Source organism: Sinohyriopsis cumingii, chromosome 11 (assembly GCF_028554795.1).
Source record: "Sinohyriopsis cumingii isolate HCF-2022 chromosome 11, ASM2855479v2, whole genome shotgun sequence".
Classification (NCBI taxonomy): Eukaryota; Metazoa; Mollusca; class Bivalvia; order Unionida; family Unionidae; genus Sinohyriopsis; species Sinohyriopsis cumingii.
The window spans coordinates 43,315,363-43,333,318 of NC_142971.1; the positions used below are offsets into that span (position 1 = coordinate 43,315,363).

Sequence of the window (17,956 nt, forward strand, 5' to 3'; positions counted from 1 at the left end):
GAAGATGTACAGTTTATATAGACACCCTCATCGATCAGTGTTACCCACAATAGTACCTTAAAACACTTCCGACATACAATGTCCATCCTGGGGCCTCCATTTTCAAGGGATGTCTCTTCACTCACTCGCTTTCAAGACCCTGCTACCCAAGAGACTCTACTTAGTGACATGTTAGAAGTAACAGGATCTGGCTCGTAAGTGCAGTAAGTACAGTTGGCCACCATCATCAACATTCTTCTCCAACTACTTTGCAGGTGCCACAGGAGATGTCAACCTTACTACCTCAGTCTTCTATAGATGACGAAATGGGCATTCAGGTGCCCTAGTCATTGTTAGGTCTTAATGGAATAAGCTCTGTCTTTATATATTCCTCCAGTATGAATCTAAATGGAAGCAGGTGCATATTCATAAGAGGGTCAGCTTCATAACATACTAAGCCATAATAACAACTATGAACTTACAACAGGTTGAAGACATTAATTGCTATCTAACCCAACCTTATAGACCTATCTTGGCCCAAGGTTTACTTACAGTTCCATCGTCTATTCTCTTTAATGATCAGTTTGACGGAATTTGCAACAAACCTATCACCATTTCTCTCACTCAATCTCATGGATGTCCCAAGAGTGCATGCCACTAGGAAACAGCCCTATAACTCCTGATTTAAATGGAAGGGTCGGAGGGAGGTCCATCATTTCCAACAGCATTTCCACAAAACAATCCCTATCTCTATGACATACACACAGGCTTCACCTCCTATCCTTATCTCAGATCCCAGTGGAAAGAATGCTCCAATTTTTCATAGCTGATTGTAGAAGATTTACCATGATGAAATGGGGATCCAAAAGTAGTTTCTGGGGACTCAGTATCATGTTCATAGTATGTACTAAGCCTTTGACCACAGCTGTAAGTTGCAGCTACAATGCAGCTCTTGCCAGTATGTACTAAGCCTTTGACCACAGCTGTAAGTTGCAGCTACAATGCAGCTCTTGCCAGTATGTACTAAGCCTTTGACCACAGCTGTAAGTTGCAGCTACAATGCAGCTCTTGCCAGTTGATCCTCATCCTAAGTGCAATCGGTCAGCTCTGTTATGCTCTTGGGTTTGCAATGGACTACATCAGTTGGTTCTAATGCTGTCAATTGTAAGGACTGCACAATCAGTGTGGACATGCAAGAGACATGATTTCATGCCCCATGCAAACAGCTTTCAGAAGTTCTATGAATTACCTACAACAGGATACAAACAAAAGACTAGTCATATTTTGGAGCAATATCTCTCATCAACAGAAACATCTTTGATATCGTTCACATTCAAGATTAGGTCTGCTAGGTCTGGACTCTATGTTCAAGTACAAAGAATGTGTTTCAAGGAGAAAGAAAACTGAATTTATGCAATTGTATGTTCTATGCCTCTTTGGAGAAATCCATTTGCTAGAGTATTCAATTGCTGGCCAAGTTTTTCTCATTAATGCAGCTGATGTCTTAGTCCATGGTCACTCTGTTGAACTCTCATAACAATAGTTATGTGGGCCAAGTAGAGACTGAACCTTGACAATTGGACCAGCTCTTTCATTTGGCAATCATTTATGGTTGCATCAGGAAGGTACTATGGACTCGCATTGGTGATACCTCTGCAAACACGTCCTCAGCAATCACAATAATATGGATGTGAACAAAGAAAGCTGGGCACTCTCAGGATCGTTCTCTATATGTCCACATCATTGAAAAGGATGCGGTTTTTGAAAGCTTGTCATTGGTGCTTAGTTAACCTACACAGGAATAGAGTTTACATTCTGCCCAGTAACTTCACAGTGGTGATTGATCTTAAAGAGCAAAGCAGAACAAGTACTCTGATTGTTATATTCTTGTTTGGGATTTCCTAAAGTAGTGTCCTCACTGACAATACAGCTTTTAATCAACATGTTCTAGGCTGGCTGAGGTATTGGCAGACTCACTTCTCTGCAAAAAAGAACTTGTACAAATGGAACAGCATTTTCAATCCTCAGATTCATACCATGCTCGATTGGATCTACTTATGATGGACATTAGTGACAAAGTTCCACCTTTGTCACACCAGTCCTGGCAAAGTCCCACCTTTGTCACACCAGTCCTGGGCCCAAAGGACTGTCTAATTACTGTTTCCTGTACATTGGAATGGCCAAATGTATGCACATCTAAAGACCTCAATTGTGAACATGATGCAGGAACCAAAAGTATCTAAGTGTCTCTTACTAAAAGAAAGGAATACAGGACCAACCGGGTCAGCATAGGTAGGCAGTGGAATGTGATATCATCATAGTAGTTTATTCCAATGGAGACATCCATACCAAAATAGCTCATTTTCTAGGCTCTTTGATGAGGAACAGTTAGCACGCATGATGGTTAAACTTACCTTTCCATGGTCACTAGCACACTGTGCTATCATAGAAGAAAAGATATAGCACAAATCAAAGACATGTCTAATCTTCCATTCATTTGGAGTTCACCAGGCCAATGGCACTGGACCCTTGCCCAAGTGGACTTTTCATGGGGATTAACATGGCTGAACAAGACACCAACTGAGCTGCTCTCAAGAGCTTAATTAGTTCGCCTATCGTACAAGTCCTGCCTCCTTGCTACTTTGGCATTCGGCAGGCAAAATTGGCAATGCATTTCTTGGTGGATCCATCTATTTACAGTTCTATCATGATTGATCAGTATCACTCATGAAGCCCACCACACTTGTAATTGCATCATTGACTCACCTTTTATACAAGACCTGCTTCCTCATTTGCATTAGTGATGACAGGCAAAGTCAGTGAAACACATCCCAAAACAGTGGACCCAAATTACATGCGGTTATGACAAGACATGTCAGTTTCACTTGTGACTGTACCCTTTTTCATTGCCATGAAAAGGCTTCTGTTAATGGGTAACCCAGCTTTTGTAATGAAATCACCGTCTACTCTTGACACTTCATCTCCAGACCACCTACAAAATCCAGTACAAGTTTTGAAGATGTATCTTAAAATCATAGAGCTGTTGCACTGAGGGAGATCACACTTATTTCTACCTCTCAAATAGGAACAGAAAGGTATATCAGCACAGACCCTATCATCCTAGATTAAGTGGGCTATTTGCTGTGCATATAAAAAAATTAACTCCAGTTGAATGGATTTGTTTTGCATTTAAGCTCACAAGGTTGGTGCATAGTCTTTAACTGGAAGTATTCTCTAACTTACAATATCCAGGCCATGGGATGGAGGTCAGAGTCAACATTCAGTTTTTATCTAAGAGATCATTCATCCCAAAGGGTTGAACGCAATCTGATAGGACCTTTTTGCCATAGAGCAACAGGTTACCATTCATAAGATGTGGCTTCATGACTTCTGCTGGATTTGCAGGAGAGAAAATTTTCTCTTTTTGAAGCTGCTCCCCGACAGATGGAGTGTTCTCCAGTTGGATTATCTAGAAGCTGTCTCACATACATTAGGGGACTGGAGATGGCATCTCTGGGGTAAGGGGATGTATGTCCCTCCACCTCTTACCATTCTCCCGAGGTATTATGTTTGGGTAACGTGTTCAAAGAAAAAACTAAAAATTTTTCTAGTAGAATGTTTCTTCATGAATACTTACCTAATCGTAATACCAATACACCCTCCCATCCTCCCTGCAGTTACAACCATATAGAGAGCATCCCTTCCACATCAGTAGTAACTGAGATATTCATGGTATTTGGCACCAATCCCTGTACCATGGGGAGATTACTCTACCTGACAGCAGCTTTGGTGGGCAGATAACTTTTAGCTTTTTATCTAGAAGTTTATTACCTTTTTTGTCTGGATTTGTGAGACAGTATTAGTTCTCCTAATGTATTATGATTGGGTAAGTATTTGCAAAGTAACATTTTACTAGAAAAATTTAGTTTCGTGTTTGCACTTGTCTCCTCTACCATCTGCTGTTTCCAAACGTTATAAATAGTTTGCACTTGGGTAAAGTAAAAATGTATCAATTTCAGAGTCAAAAGTTCAAAGATCAAGATCACTGACTTGAAGAATTAAAATGGTTCCTTCATAATAACATTATTTATGCATAACAGAAAAGGACTTAACTTTGTGGATTCCTTGCACTTTAGATAAGAAAGAAGCCTGTTGATCTTGGGGTCAAAAGGTCATAGATCACCATGATTTAAAGAAGAAAAAATTTCTTCACACAAAATCTTTACTTATTCATAACAGACTTGGTCTAAACTTGGAATGGCTTGCACTTGGGGATAAGGAAGAAGCCTATCCATTTTGAGGTCAAAAGGTCAAAGATAAAGGTCACTGGATGAAAAACGAAAAAAAAATTAAGCACAAATATTTTTGTTCTTGACCATGTACCTTCACCATAGTGTGTCAAATGGCTTACACTTTGGGTAAGAAAGAAGTCAGTTGATTTTGGGGTCAAAAGGTCAGTGGTCACAATCATTGTGACTGAAAGAAGATAAATGATATTTGCATTATATCTTTAGCTCAGTAGAAAATTCCATGATCAAAGTTTGTTGGGATCTTGTACTCTGCATAAAGAAGGGACCTTTTTGATTTGGGGAAATTATAGTTCAAAAGTCAGGGTTACTGCAACTTGAAGAAAAATGGATTGTGCAAAGTTATGTTTGTTCTAGATTAAGTTCCTTGACCAAACTTTGTGGATGTCTTGCAGTTAGGGTAAGAAAAAATAAATGTGAAGATTTTGGTGTCAGATGGTCAGAAGTCGTAGTAAATCTAATGAGAAAATAATGGCTTCTGAACTGTTAAGTTTTTATGAAGATACATTGAAACCTAATGGTCAACAATCTCCATAGTCAACCATGCATTGATAGTGCACACCTAAAAGACTATTAAGCATGGACCAGGAATAACATGTACTGTTCACAGTTCTCTTGTTGAATATGAGTGCCCCCCCCCCCCCAATAATGTCAAAGAAATGGAGTGGTTATTCTTTGTATATATTTGAAGTATTTGCCCTTTTATAGATGATTACTGCTTTACTACAGTTGGACATGCATTGTAATAATCACTTCATTATGGCTCATTGACATGACTGTGAGGATGCATGGTGCATGACATGATTCATGTGCCACAGGATGGCAAGTTTACAGTATATTAACATAGAGAGGATCTCCATAATCCAGAGTCTGCTCACTGTGGTGCATGACATGATTCATGTGCCACAGGATGGCAAGTTTACAGTATATTAACATAGAGGGGATCTCCATAATCCACAGTCTGCTCACTGTGGTGCATGACATGATTCATGTGCCACAGGATGGCAAGTTTACAGTATATTAACATAGAGGGGATCTCCATAATCCACAGTCTGCTCACTGTGGTGCATGACATCATTCATGTGCCACAGGATGGCAAGTTTACAGTATATTAACACAGAGGGGATCTCCATAATCCACAGTCTGCTCACTGTGGTGCATGACATCATTCATGTGCCACAGGATAGCAAGTTTACAGTATATTAACATAGAGGGGATCTCCATAATCCACAGTCTGCTCACTGTGGTGCATGATATGATTCATGTGCCACAGGATGGCAAGTTTACAGTATATTAACAAGGAGGGGATCTCCATAATCCTCTGTCTGCTCACAGTTCTTACTAATGTGCATGGAAAAAAAAGAAACATTACTGTTAGAAGGTTTTCGTGAAAAAGTGATTTATTTGCTTCTGTTAATCTATGATGCTAAAAGGAACAATAGTATAGTGTTGTTAGTATGCTTTTTAACAATTTATCAGAAATGCATTGAGAACAGAGATCCTGAATACAGCTATAAAATAAGTTTTGATTATTTATAAAAATAATTTTATTACATCAGTAAAGTTTAAAAGATCATACAAGTTCATTGTGACTGTTGAGAGAGCTTAAAATACAAAGCAGATAAAGTGCCTGAAAACTTCCAATCAACCATGGACATTTCCAATCAACCATGGACATTGATCCTTCCAGGTTAGAGTGTGTTGTTGGTTTGTCCAAAAATATTCTGTTTTTACATTTAATATTGCTACCAGACATGTTTGATATTGAACACAATCTACGCTGAGATTATATAGGTTGATGTGTTTGAATACAGTGGTATCCAGATATCTCTGAAATATTATTTAATTATTGCTTGAAATATAACTTTTAAGTTTTATCTATTTCAGTATATAAAGAAATGTTTTCAGTGTTCCAGTTAATCTGCAAGCACTTCAATAATAGCTGATTTATTTTAAAAAGTGTAAAATTATGAATGATTATTTATTTCTGCATGAAATGAAGTCCTCATTTCAAGTCATTATTTTAAACCAATCATGAAAGATAAACAAAATTTAGTATCTTGATACTAGTTGAATTCTATTTACCCAGTAGAAGCACACCTCAACCATCGGTTGTGCACTTGTGTGATGATATTATAATGTTAATTATATTGAATAATACTGTTGATGCATTGTAAAGGGAGATAAATCAGATAAAAAACTTACTTCTTCGTAATTTTTCAGCGACACAGAGTTAGAATTGTTCCAGTGGCACAAGTTCTATACAAGTGGAAAGATTACAACTCCTCTTTCTTTGTATATGGGTTTGAACACAAAGTGCATGCTCCAGACTACCCCCAACAGTGCTGCTGTGGATGTTCCATTGTGTAAACAACTGAACACGTCTGGAACAGTATGGATTATATTGAATGCATAGCTGTTAATATGTCAGTATTTTTCAGGAGGTCTTTCTGTTGCTTTTTCTTCAAAACCAAATTTTCAAAATCTTTAGACAGAAAATGAAGTTTTCATCATTTTAGATATGGAAGACAAGTATTTGTTCAATATAAATATTTTGTATTGAGTTTAATGATGTGCCGTATGCATTAAACTGCTTGTTATGAGTGACAGATTGTAATATTCATGCGTCTCTGAAAGCTCATGTCAGTTGATGATAAGGACTTACACCATTACTCAGTGATGCTGCTGTGCTATGCTACAGTGGGATATATTAATTTTTATAACACAGTGACAATCCTAGATATATAATATATATGACTGAATGACATTGCTAGACACAGAATTTTGTATGACTTGGTGATGATGCTAGGTGATGTTGCAAAGTTTTGAATCACAACCTGACAGAATGTTTGTCTCAGTGACATTATTAGACAAAAATGTTGCTAGACATCTAATTTGAATGACTAGCATTGCAAGACATAGACTTGACAATGTTGCTCAATGTTATATCACATTGTGACATATGTTTTATATCTCAGTGGCATTGTTAAGCATATGTTTTATATGTCTCAGTGGCATTGTTAGGCATACATTTTTTATGTCTCAGTGGCACTGTTAGACATGATTTTTATGTCTAAGTGGCATTGTTAGGAGTAAAATTTGTTTGTTTCAGTGGTATTGCTAGGCATACAATATGTAGCAGTCATTGTAGAATGAACACAAATAAGATGCAAATTTAACGCAAAATGATCACAAGTTAAATGATGAATGCGTTTTGAAGAAATGGGGAGTTCAGAGGCAAAATGAATGATAAATGAAAATGGAACAGAAAATATGAATGCATTTCATGAATGGATGGATTTTAAAGTCAGTTATTTTCAGACTAACAGTCAATATCCATGATTGCATGTGCTTCTGTATGATAATTTGAAATTAGATTTTATACACTGGCAGTTTTTCACTCACTACTAATTATGACATTTTGTTGAATACCTAAACACATTCCAGGTGCTAGTAAAATGATGTATTGATATAACTGGTGGTTGTATCAATATAATATTTTTTTAGTGGAACAAAATATTAAAAAATTGCTGATAGATGCTCTGCTTCCATATTTACATTTATTGCTGTTGCAATTATATCGTACACTGTTAAAATCTTATTATTATTATTATTATTATTAATAATTTAGAATGTATTGTCATGCCAAGATGGGATTTCACTCCAAGTCGTAATATGATCTCTGGTTGAACATAATTGAAACTGGTACCGATGTGAGATCCAGTAGAGTCACCTCGCCATGGTGAAAATCCTGTTATCCATACCTATTATGAATAGAAACTCATATTGGCAGGGGGTTTTCATCAGAAGATTTCTTATGCTATCTAGTTGATGCTAACTTTGCTCCATTATGGCTGCCATGGTAGCCATCTTGAAATCTTATTGCTACTGCTTCCTGATGGATTGTCGTATGAACATGAGGTTTCACCAAAGTAATTCTTATGTTGCCTGGCTGGTTCTAAATGAAATCAGTGTTAATCAAACATCATAATGGTCAACACTCGTGTGTAAGTTCATTCAACTCTCCCTTAGCCCTCACTGTTCTAACATTCCATGTACCGCTGATGATGTTGTCTCTCTCTCACAGATCTTGGTAGTGGGGTATCAATAGCATACTTGTGACCACCATCCTGGTGTGCAGCAGAAGACATGGTCATTCTTGACCCAGGCTGTGACTGATCTGGTATGGAAGAATTGTTAGTTGTCTTCATATGGTGTGTCAAGGGCAAGATACAGCCTGGCAGAGACTATCCCTCTCCCAACTGGATGACCACAGCCGAAGTCCACCAATATATTGTGGCATGCCCTCGTCCTAAGAATGTGGTCATTGAGCTTATCTTGAACCTTTCTGCCTTGACTATTGACTTTGTTGAGAAAGATGTAAACCCACTGATGTTACCATTGCACAATTTTACCCATAGTTGGGAGACTCGTAAGGGCTGGAGTATTGTATTCTATCCCATGTGGACCCAAAGGACCTATAACACTGCTCAGTAGGATTAAATGATCATGGTTGGGTATTTGTCAGTGTGTAAATTTTACCTAATCACTCATAAAGTAAATAAGATCCAAAGGACTGTATGTTAACTTTGTGAGTGAATAGGTACAATTTTACATGTCAATAAATACCCAACCATGATCATTTAATCCCTATAATTTCAATTTACTTTCTTTCTGTCATCATATCAGCAGATTTCATCAACAGAACATTCTTTTAGATATTTCAAAGATTTCATTCATAAGCCTCATAACTGCAAAAAAATATATGGTCTGATCTTCCCTAACCAAGAGTTGTCAATTCTTTTTGTAGTTATATAGGGTAGAGTTTCACAGTGGGTCATTCCAGTGATATATTGTTGTGATCATTATTTTAGTATATTAAACTATGTTGGTGCTGTTTAAACCAGGCTTTTCCATTTTTCTTACATTATGCTTGCATATGGCATGTGTTGTTACTGCATTCATTGTTCTTGCTTTCTACAGATTTCAGTCTTTCAAAAGCAAAATCGTGTCCACGTTTAGTGAGATCCCTTGTTTGACATATGACTCCAACCTTGAATAACAGCTAGTGGAGCATTGTTGAAGCAAAATTCAATAATTTCTCAAGATTGGCTTGTAAACCTGCCATATGCTTTCTTTGGCAAAAGTTGTGAGTGTCTAAATGCAGGAATGACTGTGCAATTTCATTGTTTTAACTTTTTGGGGGCGATTTCAATCATGGGGTTCAACATTTTGGTTGGAAATCACAAAGATTATTGGGTGTGGCTTATTATTATTATTATGGTATAAAATGTATAGATAAAGTTTCACATAAAATTACATGGGAACTTGGAACCAAAAATAGTCCACAGAATTTGCTCATGTTTAAAAAATCCTTGATCAGTGTCATATGACAGTTTTCATCCAATCAGATTGCAGAAAATTTGATTCATTCATAACAGCTGGAATTATATATATACAGGCATGGTCATGAATCTCATTATACAGGTTGAATTCTGTTTTCCATGTAATATACCCCAGTATAACACAGTTTTGCATATAACATGGTCCCTGACATATAACACTGGGCATGGGCATGGATATCTACATAATATGCCCTAGGATAAGGTGGTCTCACATATAAACGTGATACACTTTACACCTTCCCTGAGAAATGTTAGGTGAGAGACCACTATATTGGTATGCAAAAATGATTGTATGGGTCTTTACGCATTTTAAAATATGGGATAGAAATGAGTGGCATTTATTATAGAAATGCCCACATTTGGTTTGCAAGTCTTGAATTTTGTATATTTTAATGGCTTGGCAATTATTAGATTCACATTTTTATTATAAGAAATTATTATTATTTTTTTATATATTTTTTTTAATACAAATATTTTTATGCATTATCAGTTATTTTTTTTACATTTTTTATTTTGGTATGAGATACTTACAGTTTCTGACTGAACGATTTGGAATTGGCTGGTGAAATTTGTCAGCTAGTTGGCCTCTAGTGTCCTTAGAATCATATTGCATCACTTACAAAATGGTAATCAACACATTCTAATTACAAATAAATACCATGTTTATGCTGAAGAAGACTTTGATAGATTCAGATTAATTCACAGCATAATCTCATTTTGGTTATGATACTGCCTGTTTATACCTAAAGTCACCATCTTTGCTTGTGACCAGTCTGGTTTACAGCCTATATATGACCATTCTAATGCATGATCTGTATGGTCAACCTCATCTAATGGTATGAATCTGGAAATGAGTGGCCGAGTGGTCTAAAGCGCTCTCCGTTACAGATCACTGCCATCTCACCTCTGCCTTCGTGGTTTTCGAGTCTTGGATTCAGCCAATGTGGGTGTGTGAGAAAGCTTGCCAGTAGCTTCTCGAGGGTCAGTGGTTCTTTCCCGGGATTTCCCGGGTTCTTCCTCCACTATTAATACTGGCCGCCATGTATAGCCAATCATGTGCTGAAAAATGGCATTAAACCCTACAACAACAACAACAACCAAATCTTCTGTATACATGTGTGCCTATGTACCAAAACCTTGTGTATAATTAATTGTGTGGGAGGTTGTGGGTTTGATCCCCAGCCGAGTTATACTAAAGACTTACAAAAATGGTACTGATAGCTGCTTCGCTTGGCGCTCAGCATCAAGAGGTTAGTGTTAGGACTGGTCGGCCTGGTGTCAGGATAATGTGACTGGGTGGGATAACATGCTACATGTCTGCGGCATGATGCCTCAGAGCTAGACATCACTATAAACTGCCACATTGCAGACATCGTAGCAATATGAAAATTTATTAAAGCTATGTTAAAAAATCCAAATCACATCACATCACATATGTATGTACTAAAACCTTGTGTATAACTAATTGTGCCCAAATCTTCTGTATACATGTATACTTATGCACTAAAACCTTATGTATAATTAATTGCGCCTAAATCTTCTGTATACATATATACGTATTTACTAAAACCTTGTGTATAATTAATTGCACCTAAATCTTCTGTATACATAATATACGTATTTACTAAAACCTTGTGTATAATTATTTGTGCCCAAATCTTCTGTATATATGTATATACTAAAACTTGTGTATAACTAATTGTGCCCAAATCTTCTGAATACATGTATACCTATGTACCAAAACCTTGTGTATAATTAATTGTGCCTAAATCTTCTGTATACATGTATACGTATATACTAAAACCTTTTGTATAATTAATTGTGCCTAAATCTTCTGTATACATGTATACGTATGTACTAAAACCTTTTGTATAATTAGTTGTGCCTAAATCTTCTGTATACATGTATACGTATGTACTAAAACCTTTTGTATAATTAATTATGCCTAAATCTTCTGTATACATGTAAACGTATGTACTAAAACCTTGTGTATCATTAATTGTGCCCAAATCTTCTGTATACATGTATACGTGTATACTAAAACCTTTTGTATAATTAATTGTGCCGAAATCTTCTGTATACATGTATACATATGTACTAAAACCTTTTGTATAATTAATTGTGCCTAAATCTGCTGTATACATGTATACGTATGTACTAAAACCTTTTGTATAATTAATTGTGCCTAAATCTTCTGTATACATGTATACGTATGTACTAAAACCTTTTGTATAATTAGTTGTGCCTAAATCTTCTGTATGCATGTATATGTATGTACTAAAACCTTGTGTATCATTAATTGTGCCCAAATCTTCTGTATACATGTATACGTATGTACTAAAACCTTTTGTATAATTAATTGTGCCCAAATCTTCTGTATACATGTATACGTATGTCCTAAAACCTTTTGTATAATTAATTGTGCCTAAATCTTCTGTATACATGTATACGTATGTACTAAAACCTTGTGTATCATTAATTGTGCCCAAATCTTCTGTATACATGTATATGCCAAAGCTGCTTTACTTCAGGTCATCACTCAACTCACCTGAACATTTGTGTAAGCCTTCTGGTTACATGATGTTCTGGTGTTAGAGAATGGAATCCAGAATAAATCCCAGTAATATATTGTACAATGGTCCCTCTTACTTTTTGTAATAGACATTTAAAAATCGGATTTAATCACATAATAATTCTAAGTCTACTAAAACTGATATATTTCTTAGGTTTGGCATACTAATGTATACAGTACAGTATACATACTAATGTATACAGTACAGTATATATTTGGTCAGTGATTTAGTAACTTCAGTAAATCATTCAGAGTGTGGCAGTACTTTTATTTAAAGTTTATTATGTGATTAATGTTAAGTTTTCCAGTTTTTGTAAATAAATTCTTATTAGTCTCAATAATAACAATTGTTAACGTTAATGTCATGCTTGTCGTAATTATGATGATTACTATTTTGTTATTATTATTTTTTTAAAATTATTATTGTTATGTGCAATGTTTATAGCTAATACCAGGTATATTTTTGTTTGACTATGTTCCTCATGTTAGCAGTGGTTGTCACACAAAGTTTGCATTTGAGTAAACTTACAAGTTGTTTAATTGTTTTGGTTTGCTGTTTCTTTTCCATTCTTTTTTTTCGGAGGGGGATGGGAGGGTTGCAGATTATTTCAATTTCAACATCACTTTGATATTTTTCTCAAACTGGGTCACTTTAACTATGTTCCTCATGTTATCAGTAGAACAAACAACATAGACTTTTTCTGACAATGCATTAGATCAGGGTCTGTGTTGTTTGCAGTTGGATTCAACTTACATATGGTGTATAAAAATTACAAATATACATGTATCTCACATTCTCAATGCAGCATTTTAGGTACTAAGGTCTGTATTTTTTAAAAAATTAACACTAAACACTATTCATTTATCCGTATCAGACATAGTTCTGTATTCAGCATGAAGTGGTATAGGCATTTGTTGATATACATTGCCAATTAAAGGGTACATATAATATTGATTTTTTTCTGAAGGTTGATTACTTAAATTATTCCTTGTTATGAATCATCAATATCATCATTCACATAATTATTGTACACTCTAATATTAGTTTGCAGAAAAATGAAATGAATTATGGTAATTAATTTCCTCTGTGAAATATTGTTGTAGTTATGTTTTCATTGAAGAAAACCAAGTTATTTTATTATCTGGTGGCCAACTAGGTGACCAGATGTTGTTATGTTACAGTCCAGACCCATCTTATTGTAGTCAAGACCCATCTTAATGTAGTCAAGACCCATGTTTGGGCTGCCTGAATTCAATATATTGTAGTCCAGACCCATCTTTGGGCTGCCTGAATTCAATATATTGTAGTCCAGACCCATCTTTGGGCTGCCTGAATTCAATATATTGTAGTCCAGACCCATCTTTGGGCTGCCTGAATTCAATATATTGTAGTCCAGACCCATCTTTGGGCTACTTGAATTCAATATAATGTAGTCCAGACCCATCTTTGGCTGCCTGAATTCAATATATTGTAGTCCAGACCCATCTTATTGTAGTCAAGACCCATCTTTGGGCTACTTGAATTCAGTATATTGTAGTCCAGACCCATCATTAGGCTACTTGAATTCAATATATTGTAGTCCAGACCCATCTTTGGGCTGCCTGAATTCAATATATTGTAGTCCAGACCCATCTTTGGGCTGCCTGAATTCAATATATTGTAGTCCAGACCCATCTTTGGGCTACTTGAATTCAATATATTGTAGTCCAGACCCATCTTTGGCTGCCTGAATTCAATATATTGTAGTCCAGACCCATCTTATTGTAGTCAAGACCCATCTTAGTGTAGTCAAGACCCATCTTTGGGCTACTTGAATTCAGTATATTATAGTCCAGACCCATCATTAGGCTACTTGAATTCAACATATTGTAGTCCAGACCCATCTTTGGGCTGCCTGAATTCAATATATTGTAGTCCAGACCCATCTTTGGGCTACTTGAATTCAATATATTGTAGCCCAGACCCATCTTATTGTAGTCCAGACCCATCTTTGGGCTGCCTGAATTCAATATATTGTAGTCCAAACCCATCTTTGGGCTACTTGAATTCAATATATTGTAGTCCAGACCCATCTTATTGTAGTCCAGACCCATCTTTAGGCTACTTGAATTCAATATATTGTAGTCCAGACCCATCATTAGGCTACTTGAATGCAATATATTATAGTCCAGACCCACCAGTAAGCTACATGAATTCAATATATTGTAGTCCCGACTCATCTTTAGGCTATATGGATTCAATATATTGTAGCCCAGGCCCATCATTGGGCTACCCAAAATCAATATATTGTTGTCAGAAACATCATTAGGCTACCTGAATTCAGTATATTACAATCCAGACCTATCAGTAGGCTACCTGAATTCAATATATTATAATCCAGACCCATCGTTCTGATAGCCATGGGGTCTGGGTTCAACATTTGTCAGATCCCTTACATGTATTTCAAATTCTGTTGAGTTGATTACTATCAGTGTTTTTAATGTGTTGTGATTCTCTTGGTAAAATTTTCAATGCAAAATACTTCTTCACCACTAAGTGTACATAACATGGGAGATGCATTTGTCTGTAAAAATAATACATATGTACAGTTCTACTACAAAACATTTAGACAAAAATGTTTATATCACAACTTTTTATGTATTGCCAATTTTTGCATAGTTTAATAAAGACAAAATGAAATTAAGACTTTTTAAGTTATTTCCTTGATGTATCTCTCTCCCCTTTTCTGTCTCTCTAATGAGCATTTTTTTAGGTTTGCAATTCTTTAAAGAAAAAAGTCATTTTCAAGTTAGAAACTAAATTTATTTTAGCTTAGTTTCATAACTTGTTCTTACAGCTTATATCAAGTGATCTTGACAACCAACTCTGTTGTCAGAGTAATGTGGTTTGTTTATAGCGGTGGAGAGAGACAGTAGAATTTGAAGATTACATTATTAGAAAATTGAACATGCATTCACATCATTCATAGGCTACGTATGTATACAAATGAGATACAGGTCAAAATGTCTGGCATCTGGTGGCATGATGTTTTTCCAGTTGTGAGAATTAAAAGGTGTATGTAACAACATTTGTCCTTTACGGACACAGATGGGCATTCAGATTTTGAATAAATACACAATTCAATGATCTGGACTAAACATTACACCACTAAAGACTCTGACCTCTGCAGGTAAGAACAACATAATGTATTGTATGGTAGTCGAACATTTCATTTAGGATCTCAATGCATTCAATTTATGTTTTAAGGACATGATGGAAAGCAATTTAATTTTCTCATGCAACATACTGTATTCCATTGTTCTTTATTCTTTTATTCTTTAATATTAATTATGAATTATATCTATGAATTGTTTGAATTTACTATTAATTATAAGTATCATATTTTTAGTTCCGATTATTGTTACAATGGCCTGTTACCAACTTATGATGATGATACTGAATAGTAATTGATTTAGTAATGAAATACCTTAGAAGACACAAAATATTCATAATTCAGTATTTAAAACCCAACATTTAATAAATTGGCCATATGACAAGATAATTTAGGTATTAATTAGAAATACTTAAGTCCCACTATATCTTTAGTGCCCATCTTTACTTTGTTTGATATTTAATTACTTACATCAAGCTCTAAAAGAAAGAATTCTAGTATCGTATATAGTTAGTAAGCTTTGAATACATTTATGATTCATGTGTAATTTCAATGTGTAAATCTAATAATTTTATGTGTAATTCTATGTCTTGTGTAAAAATTTAAACTTGATAATAAAGCATTACGCTGCTACAGACTCTGACCTCATCTTGCAGTTTGAATGCAGTACCTCTCTGCTCCCCAGTAACAACATCCTCATCACCAGTGTGATGCCTCTGCAGATGGAGGCCAGAATGACATACATTTCTCTCTTTCGATCTGAGAGTGACCATCACTAAATCCAATCCAACAAGCAATAAGAACAACTTACAAAACAACAAGAACATTCATAACAACAATTTACATAAAAAGTGGCTGAATTACATAAAATAATGAATTACTTAACCTCGGTGGCAGCTACTTTTCAGCAAAGACTAACAGTATCATGGAATGGGCATCCATCATCATAAATAATGAATTACTTAACCTCGGTGGCAGCTACTTTTCAGCAAAGACTAACAGTATCATGGAATGGGCATCCATCATCATAAATAATGAATTACTTAACCTCGGTGGCAGCTACTTTTCAGCAAAGACTAACAGTATCATGGAATGGGCATCCATCATCATAAATAATGTTCTTAACCATCCTATTGAACAGTTACTGGCACGGTTTCCTTGGCAACTGTAACAATCAACATACACTGTGGGGCTACAAAGATATATCAACGAGAGAAGAAACAAAACATGCGACTGTTTTAAAGCACTATCTCTGCCTTTTTATCTGTATCCTGCCACAGCAGACGGCTCCTCTTTAAATCTGACCATCTACAAATCATCTAGTTTACATCTCTTGGGAAGTTGGTGAGGACCTCTAGTAGTGACTACCTTTTAATACAGAGACTGCATTTGCACAAGTCAGACTGGTAAATGTTTCAATTTGATAGTTGCTTCCTGCAAATGCTGGGCCATTTGTTGCTGCTCCTTCAATTATCACCTCCATTTATTTTTAACAAATCTGAATATTTGTGCCAGTTTCTGGTTGACATCCAGTAATAATGCATTCTACATTGCATTTTGATCCAATTAATAAAATATTGCTTGCTTCAAGATAGCATGTATACGTTTCTTTTACCCTGTTGTTGTTGTTGTTGTTGGGTTTAGCGCCATTTTTCAGCACATGATAGGCTATGTATGGCGGCCAGTATAAATGGTGGAGGAAGAACCCGGGAAAACCCAGGGAAGAACCACCGACCCACGAGAAGCTACTGGCAAGCTTTCTCACATATCCACATTGGCCGAATCCTAGACTCGAACCCACGCAGACAGAGGTGAGATGGCAGTGATCCGTAACGGAGAGCGCTTTATCTTTTACCCTGTAAAGATAAAGCTCAGATTTTTTGTAGCATCCAATGTGTTTGCCCCCAAAAATGGTTGCCTGAAATTCAATGTAAACGTCAATATACAAGCATTCCGATCTTAAAAGGCCAATGCTTTTGTTGAAAAAAGTTCCATCTAAACCCGTTGTCTTTTATTTCAGTGATACACTGCTTTATAATTTTGTATTATGTGTAACTTGCATTCAGCAAAAACTGAAATCAGATTTTTTTATTTGAAAAATGAACTTGAATGACATATATTCAGCAAACCATGATGCAGCACAGTTAAATCCATACCTTTCAACCTAACAGTACATGATACAAATATAGTATAATGAATAAATTCATCATCTACTTCATATGAAAAAGTGACATTTCTTTTACATGCTTTGATTCATATTATATCAGGATTAATGTTATAAATGGCAGACGTAATGCCTATTGATATTTAACATTGATGTCTGAATATTGATTTAACCTGAAGGTGATGGTGACGATGATTTAGATGTCCATCGTTTAATTTCATGTGTGTGTTTTGTTATCTGATCCATAACAAGAAAGTAAATGTTTTCATTGGTCAGATGCAAGAGAATACAAGATAAGCAAAAAGAGGGTAAAGGTAAACGAATACTATAAAAACATTAAATGCTATAACACAGCAAAATGAGCACTCACTTAAACT

The 17,956-nt window shown here is 35.7% G+C and overlaps 1 protein-coding gene across 4 annotated transcripts in view; it reads left to right on the forward strand.

Annotated features, from left to right (window-relative positions):
* Positions 1–16,983, forward strand: part of LOC149788025 (protein SSUH2 homolog) — a 133,000-nt gene extending 116,017 nt beyond the window's left edge. For 3 of the 4 annotated variants that reach the window (XM_089974298.1, XM_089974297.1, XM_089974301.1), the window contains one exon: positions 6,510–14,943. In XM_089974298.1, the coding sequence (XP_089830424.1) occupies positions 6,510–6,656 (147 nt within the window). In that variant the 3' untranslated portion in view covers positions 6,657–14,943. Of the gene's footprint in view, positions 1–6,509; positions 14,944–16,071 lie in introns of those variants that run through there. The other variant, XM_089974300.1, reaches the window with a different exon arrangement.
* The last annotated feature ends 973 nt before the right edge of the window (positions 16,984–17,956 follow it).